The sequence below is a fragment of the Ahaetulla prasina genome, chromosome 6 (genome assembly GCF_028640845.1).
Source record: "Ahaetulla prasina isolate Xishuangbanna chromosome 6, ASM2864084v1, whole genome shotgun sequence".
NCBI lineage: Eukaryota > Metazoa > Chordata > Lepidosauria > Squamata > Colubridae > Ahaetulla > Ahaetulla prasina.
Window position 1 is genome coordinate 60,152,135 of NC_080544.1, and position 8,488 is coordinate 60,160,622.

At 48.6% G+C, this 8,488-nt stretch overlaps 1 protein-coding gene across 1 annotated transcript; it reads right to left on the reverse strand.

The window, feature by feature from the left end:
* Nucleotides 1-6,483: 6,483 nt before the first annotated feature.
* On the reverse strand, nt 6,484-7,978 carry LBX1 (ladybird homeobox 1). Its single transcript, XM_058189217.1, has 2 exons — nt 7,654-7,978; nt 6,484-6,968 (listed from the first exon to the last, which is right to left on the reverse strand). The coding sequence occupies exons 1-2, from the start codon at nt 7,976-7,978 to the stop codon at nt 6,484-6,486; spliced, it is 810 nt and encodes a 269-aa protein (XP_058045200.1).
* Nucleotides 7,979-8,488: the final 510 nt, after the last annotated feature.

The following is an 8,488-nucleotide window of genomic DNA, read 5'->3' on the forward strand; positions in this document are numbered from 1 at the left end:
TCTCCTATGGTGGGTGCCTCTAGCAGAAGCTCTTTGCTCATGGGCTGAGGGAGGCACAGTGTGAATCTGTTCTGAGATTCGTGGAAATATTGCATTACAGTTGGAAGATGCTGTTGGAGTCTTTGAAACATCCTGACTAGTGGAAATATTGCATTACAATTGGAAGATGCTCTCTTTCAAACATTCTTGTGCATGTGGCATGGGTGGATGCAGTGGTGGGCATCTTCTGCTGGATGAACTAGCTGATGTTGTTGGCAACACTGATAGGGCAGTTATAATTAGACATATCTAAGTTCCCTGCATTCCATTTGGGTTTCATATATTATGCATTTGTGAGTAACTAATTATTCATTTATACTATATGGCACATGGCACATGGCCTTACTAAATAGCACAATCCCATACAATTTCATTCAGATGTATTCAGTTGCAGTTATTTTCAAGTGGTCCTGTATTGAACTTCAACCATGCATATTCATTTGAAAGGAAATTCTGATGGAGGAGGGTGTCTAAGGGGTCCATTTTGGGTCACAGTCTCACACCGATTTACTTGCATGGGATTTACATTTATAAAACTATGTTGACAGAATTTTTCCAACAGATCTAGTTACTTGCATATGTATTTAAGAACAGTGTCTTTTAGGGTTTGTGTGCATGTATGTAGATATACACACTGATGCCAGGAGAAAAGCGGGAGGGGGTGGGGTGGGGAGAGAAAGAGCGAGATGAGACTTCAATCCCAGAATCCGAATGAGGGGGGGGGGAGGAGAAAGAACCTTCCCTTTCAACAGGGACTCATGCATCAAACTTCAATTTTCCGGACGATTGAATTAGTGATTTTTTTTCCTCCTGAACTAAAATACACTTAAGTCTTTGGGATTAATTACCACGTTCTGGTCTCTCAGACGGTAGTATTAGTTATCGTTGCCACGTCTGACATCAACCCTGACACCTCATAAAATAAGGAACTGAATTTCACTGACTCAACCGTCTCTCTCCCTCAACCCAGCTGGGGAAGGGAAGAGGAAGGGTGGGGTGTGTGTGTGCGCGCGCCTGCGGTTACCTTTGGGGAGCCCAACGGGACTAGAAGCCACAAAGACAAGACTTCGTGATAGAGAGAAGGGGGCATTTCGGGTTTTCACGTGCTCAAACACCTCCCCCCCAAGTGGTGGGAATGGGGGAAACTCAGAATAACCCCATGTTTAGGTCTGGCATTCTTCAAAGGAAGAATGAAGAGATTGGCTACGTCGGGATTGGAGCTTGTCAGCAAAACACACCCGAGCATTCCGACAAACCGTTTGCGCGCGCGGACCCGCCCTCTTGGGCACCTACTGGGCGGAAAAAATCTGGGAATTCAAAGGGAGCGAAGCGTAGATGGATCTGCGGGCTCCAGGAAAAGAGGGAGCAGGGCATGTCTGGGCCAGGCGGCCTTCGTCGGGCCCCTCTTTGACGGCGTCAGCTGGGCTGAGTGCGCACCCACCAGCGGCCAAGCAGGGGCGCAGTCCCGGAGGCGGCCCGCAGAAGCGCACCGGCTGGTGGAGAACAACGCCTAGCGCAGATTCCGTGGGCTAAACACGCGCTCCCAACACGGAATCGGAAGCTAATCTAGCGCGTCGTACAAGAGCCAATGACCCCCCGCGCGACCGCCGCCGCCGCTTCGCCGAGCGCGGAGACTCGAGGGGGAACCGGCGATGCCAGATGACGCGCCAAACGCGCCTCCCTCCCCGCTCCTCCCAGCGAGCCGCCTCAGAGCAGGATCAGGCTCCCGCAGGAGGAGATGGGGTGTGGGGGGAGGAGGAAGGAAAAGGGGGGGCGCAGGGAAGGGATTAGAAAAGGAGGCGCCGCTCACGGCGGGGCTCTTGCAACTCTGGAGAAATTAGGCGGGGCCTGTGGCTGTGAGAAGGAATCCTGGACTCCCTTGGCTCCCCAAAAATGGGAGAACGGAGATCCCAGTGCAGCGTTTCAAGCGGTTCTCCAAGTACTTTTTTCCTAAAGGATAATAACCATTTATTAGTTCTTGGTTTTTCGTGACCAGGACCTTGGTTGACGGACCGGCTGCACAGAGTCGGCTGCAGAGCTCCGATCCAAAACCCTCGCAGAATAACCAAGGCCCCTGGTGCAAAAGAGGTCTATCATGCGCTGCCTCTTCCGAGGCTTCGCTGCCCCGCGGCGCCTTTTTACTGGGCCGTCTCCAGTGAAGTTCAGTGGGATTTTCTATGTCTAAGTGCGCTTCAGGTCGCACGTTCACGTTCATAGATTTCATGACCGATTAACCCCCGGTCGTTTCTGGGGATCTTGCTCGTCCCGACTCGTCAGTGATAGCTAAAGTCACGCTAGAGAAAACTGAGCGGGCAAAGTGCCCCTTTCATCAAGTTCCTTCTTTCCAAAGCAGAAAATTCGCCCTCCCTCAGACCTGGGTGCTTTTTTCGGGGGCATCATCTGGTTGGATCCAAAGCGCCCAGCGCTCCTCCCCGTCGTCGGGTTTTTTTTTTGTTTTTTTTTTGGCAAGAGATGAAAGTCTCCCTCGCTCGGGGCTTTTGTCGACTAGTGATTTCATCAAAAATCCATTCAACTTTGGCACGCCTTGGTGTCAAGATGTCTCTTGTTGGCCCGAATTCCCCGTTTCACAAATCTCCGCCAGTCTCGGAAAAATATACAACCCGTCAGCTTCGAGCTGGGGCAACAGGAGAACGGTGCACTATACCCTGATGTATCGAAATAACCTTCGCTCCCGCCGCCCCCCACCCTTCCCGGTTTCGTTGTAATTTTTCCGGTTTGATTAGTTGGTATGAGCCAACTGCAAGAAAAGGAGGCAAGGCGGAGGATTGCCCCTTCGGAATCCAGTTGAAGAAACCTACCGAAGGCAGAGCCGCGTCCATGCTCGGTGAAATGAACAGGCTGATAGAAAAGCAAACAAACGGAGGGAGGCGTGTAACACCCCCCCCCGCCTCCTCTTCCTCGCTAGAAGGACAAAAACTCTCCTTGTCCAGATAGATTCGTTTCGACCACCTCTCTCTGCCTCTGCCTCTGCCTCTCTCTGTCTCTCTCTCTGTCTCTGTTTGTTTCTCTCTCTCCTGGAAGATCAAAGGAAAGGAGGCAAAAGTGGATAGAAGGGCCACGAATGAAACGGGAAGCCCCCAGGAATGCAAAGGAGCTTCCAGGGATCGGCTTTCTGTAGACAACCGGGCATCTCAGGATCGGGTCCCTGACTCTTTCCGTGCCACCTACCAGACTGCAGCGCCAACAATTTACAGGAGCAAACCGCACCACTACTAGGCCGGAAGAACGCACTGCTGCAAACGCGGGCAAAACTCTGCTTGTAGCCACGTGTGGAAAACTTATGTGAAGCTTCTGGCTCCATCTCTCTCTCTCTCTTTCTCTTTCTCTCTCTCTCTCTTGTACCCTGGAGTCAATAGCTCCAAATGAACTCCTATTCGGTTCTCCCCACACCCATTCTTTTCTTTCTTCTTTTCTTTTCTTTCTCAAAACACACCACATCTCTTGCTTCCGTTGAATTGTAGCATTTTTGCAGCCTCATTAAATCCATTCGAAGACAAAAGAAGAAAAGCTGGAAGGGGGAGAGAGGGAGAGAAAGAAAGAAAGAGAATCTGTGGAGAAGGGGGAGGGAAAGAACAGATAAAGAAAACAAATAAAGCCCTTTAACTAGATCTTCACATAAATGTCACAGTTTCTCAGCCTTTACGATATGCCTGCTTAGCATAAAAACACTTAAGGACAAGATTGAAGGCTTTGCGTGGTATCTGGACAGGAGTCAAACAAATCCCTGGCAAACAGACCCCCTCCTCCCTGTAGATGCGAAGTGAGGAGGGGGCGAGAAAGACAAGTGTTGTCCCAAATAAGACCAAAGAAAGTGCCTTTCATTGTAATTCATAGACTTGTTTCAAATGCCAAGAGAGAAAGGAGAAGAATGGAAGCGCCCTTCGAAAGGCACAGATGCCCTAGTGCAGGGAGGGGGGGCTGAAGGGGGGGCAGAGAGAAGGAGAGCTCCACTCCCATTATTGCGGAGTTAAACAGTGGAAGGGAGGGTTAACCTAATCCATCAAATTGTCTGGAAATGGTGAGGAAAATTCAAAAACCATATGGTCTCCAAGCGGTTTGGTCCTTTCCACGACGGAGGCACACGCTTCTTTCAGCACGGCGAGCCGCAGGAGGCAGCGCAGGCCCCATTGTCGCTTGTCACTTCACAGAAGAGGCCTCATTTGTCCCCAGTTTTCATGCTTTACGCTAAAAATTACAACGCCATCCATTTCCAAAGGGGAGAAAGATTGATTTCGCCTGAGAGAAACTGCTCCCCCCAAGCCCTCTCCGGGACACGCACACGAAACTCGCGGCGCCCCCCCCCTTAGTTGGAACCCCCAGTTCTTCCTCTTCCCCCCCAATCACTTGGCCGCGGGGTTCGCCAGGTTTGCATTTCTCACATAAATTTCACCAAGAATGGGAAAACACGCGTTGGACGGTCAAAAAAACCCCCAGAATGAGCTATTATTGGGTGGCAAGTGAGATGCATTTAAAAGAATAAAAAGGAAGGGGTGGAAAATTAAAGACCATTTGGCCACAAAGTGATAATCAAGAAACCAACATTTACCTGAAGGTTGTTCCCCCCAGCTCCGCTTTTGACAATTAGGTGTGTGTGTGTGTTATGATTTTCAATATGTATTGTGTTTCTTTCTCACTCCCCTTACAAAAGCAAGTGATTTAACTTTCTTTTTAAAAAAAATCCGTATCAATAATGCATGGTTTAGCAATAGATAACTTTGTATTTTAAAAATATCTTGCTAGAAATGAATCCATAGATAAAAGTGGAATCTAACGGATCAATGTGATAATTCTGCATGCAACACAGAGAAATCTGCTTCATAAACGTATCTCCTCTATGCTATATTTTAAAATAAAGATATGTGTGCAAATACACACACACAAAGGCACACAGTTCTTATTTCAACATCTCGTCGTTTTGTTCCCATGGAAATGGCATCATTTGATAACTTCCACAATCATGCATCCTAAAGTATTATTTCTTTAGGGCACCTCTCCCAATGTTACTTTTTTTTCTTGACCAATTATGATTGGTTTGAAATGCATGATTCTTTTTGATAATTACTCAGCTCAAAAAGACAGCTAAGTTGTTCTGTCCTTCTGTAGCTAAAAGCAAACTTCACTATTCTTAAAGCATTTAAGGAATTAAATTTGAATCCTAAACCACCTGGCTTTCTAAGAACGTAATTCTCAAAGAAAACCTTAAAAATCCATATATTAAAATTTTAAAGGTTTTATTGTTTAGGAAAAATCTCATCTGTACAACTTTAAGAGACCACAACATTGTCTCTGTGGTAACTTAAATAAGCAGGCCTTTAAAACGTTTTTACAGATTAAAGAAAAAAAATCTGTACATTTATATTTATAGTGCTAATATCCTCATTTGTTGATGTAGGATCTCTTATTTATTATTTATATTATTATTAGCAATCATAATAGTCTTACTATTTTTCTAGCATGCAAAACAATTCTAAAAAAGAGTACAAAATAAGTAGATTCTTTTTTGAAATCACCTCCATATAAAAATGCAAAAGGCAGCCTTTCTTTTTCTTAAATAAAAGCACAACAATAGCAATAAATGGTAAAAATAGTTTTTAATTGATAAAATGAGGCAGAATCTCATTTGAGATCAAATCCTAGGTGCTGGGGGTGGGAGTGGGGGAAAAGTATATATTTCAAACTTTCATAGAGGATATATCCCCGCAATATTTCAGAAAAATAGGAGCAAATAATAAAGCAAATAAACCAAATTAAATAAATTAAATAAAGATCGTGCATATAGGAAACATGCAAGGAAAAGGCTGCTAGCCAGAATCCAACTTAAATTTTACATGGAGTAATTTTTAAAAAAAGCAAAATAAGTTCCTAACAATGCATTGAAGTAATGGTATTTATTCCAAGGTTATGAGTTCTCTTATAAACAACAACAAAAATGTATATTATTAATTAAAAAAACCCTAAAAAAGTAAGTATCCAATACATATGCTTAAATATATCTATACAGAAGTTACCCATAATTGCACAGTTCCAAAAATGAGAGCTACCTGCTTAGGCAGCTGTTGGGATATTGATTCATACTATCGTCGTCGTCGTCGTGGTCGTTGTTGTTGTCATGGTCACAAGTGTGATTATTTTATATTGCTTATTGCTTTTGTTGGAGGGATAAACAACTGAGTTGTCAAGGAAGTGAGTTCCAATCCCTCCTAAAGTCCGGCGGGTTCCCCACCCCTCCCCCGGGGCTGCTGACTGAGGAAGAAGCGTGGAGGGGCGCAGTTCTCTCCTTGCCAAGAGGTGGGAAGAGGGCGTGGGGGGGGGAAGAGAGGAAATGCCTGGGCCATTTCTCTGCTTGTTTTTGTTTGCGAGGCAAAAGAAGAGCTGGGAGAATAGAAGGAAGAGGAGGAGGGCCGCCATCACCACTGTCACCATTCAGTCATCGACGTCAATTTCCACGTCTTCGTCCTCCGAGCAGTCCTTGCTACTGCCCGGCTGGTCCGTGAGAGGAGAGGCCGGGGAGAGCTGGAGGGCCCCGTTACCTTCCAGTCCATGTTTGGGATGGGTAGGAGAAAGGGAGCGGGACTTCGCTCTCCCTTCAGGGGTTGTCTCCAGCTCAGCAATGGCTACAATATCCACCTGGGTGTTGGGTCCCAGTTTCTTGGCAGACTCCACGTCTGCTTTCATCTCTTCCAGGTCCCGCTTGAGTTTGGCCCTGCGATTCTGAAACCACGTTATCACTTGGGCATTGGTCAAACCCAACTGCTGGGCTATCTGGTCCCGATCAGCGGGGGACAAATATTTCTGGTACAAAAAGCGCTTCTCCAGCTCGTAGATTTGATGGTTTGTAAAGGCTGTTCTAGATTTTCTCCTTTTCTTGGGGGTTTGCCTCTGGCCAAAAATTGTCATCCCATCCCTTCCTGCAAACAGGCAGAAGAAGGCTTTTCAGTCCCCCGTGCAAATGGGCCCGCAGCCCACCTCCCAGCTTCCCCCTCCCAAGTCTGGGGCCCGAGGGGACTGGAACGAAGGACAAGAGCCACATGGCCCTAAGGGAAACACCCATCCCGGCCTCTATCCCGCCTCGCTATCTGTGAAAGGCCCCCGAAAACCGTGTTTTGGCGCACAGGCCAGACCAGATTCAACGGGACTCTTCTCCTTCCCGGCTAGAGGGAGAGGAGGCCCCAGCTTCCCAGGCCCCGTCAGGACCTCTATAGATATATTGGAGGTGGGAGGTGGAAATCGAATGGGTGCTCCAGAGTCGCCCAGATTTCACGCGAGGGTTGCTTAATTCAGCAAGGTCTAAATCGGGAGGGAGGGAGAGACAGAAGGGACGACGTTGATTTGCAAAACCTCCCTACTTTCCTCTAAAAGGATCCGACCTAGAGTGTTTGGCAGGTGGAACTGCTCCTTGTTTTAGGGCCCCCCGTTGGTTTGTTTCCAGGAAGCCGCTCGCCCTGACTCCTTATTTCTCGAGCCGGCTGCCGGGGAAGTTCTCAGCGGACGCTCTCCAACAAACGCAATCTCGACAACTCCCGGTTCCACCCTCATCCCATCACCACCTACAAGGATGGAGGCCCGGCCGGTCAATCGGCCCCCGCGTCTTACCTTCTGCCGCTTGCAGGACGCTGACTTCCAGTCCTTTGAAGGTCTTGCTGGCTAGCTCCTCGAGGGCGCAGAGAGGCGAGGTTTGCGAGAGCAGTGCCCGGCTAGAAAGGGGCAGGGCAGCCGGGGGGTGCTTCTCGGCGGCGGAGAGCAAGTGGGCAGTCCCGCAGATGGTGTAGCTTCTCCTTACCGAGGGCTTGTTGAGGATGTCCTCGATGCTGAAGGGCGTCAGAGGTTTGTTGGAGTTGGCCGGAGGCGGCAAATGGTCCAGAGGGCTTCTCCGGCGTTCCTCGGCCGAGGCAGCTTTGCCCTCGTCTTTGGAAGTCATGCTTGCCGGGTGTTTGGGATTCCTCTCCTTCCCCACCAAGGCACCCCTTTCACTTCCTGATTCCTCTCAGCCTGGTTTGACACCCCCGCCGTTCTTTCCTGCAATCGCCAACACGGAAAAGCGAAGAGGAGGCAGGGAGGGGGGCGCCAAAAGAAAGAAAAAGGCAAAACAAAACAGACCCCAATCTAACCCAAGCCACGGCCACGCTACCCTATAGCAGGGCTGATGGCCATGGACGGGAGAATAGGGCGACGGGATAACGAGGGGCCGAGGAGCCCTTCCTGGACGGCCAAGAGTCTGCAGTCCTGCCCAGGGAAAAGGTGGCTAAGACGCTCTTCCCACTTTATTCTCTAGCTGGCTCTGCTCTTCGCAGCTGCTGTTTTAGGAGACACCCCCTCCCCAGTAGTTCCAGATGCCCCCTTCTCCCTCTCCCTCTTTCTTTTTCTCTCTCTCCCTCTCTCTCCCTCTCTTCCCCAGCAAGAGGGGGGGGGTCTCTTCCCCAGCCAGCCT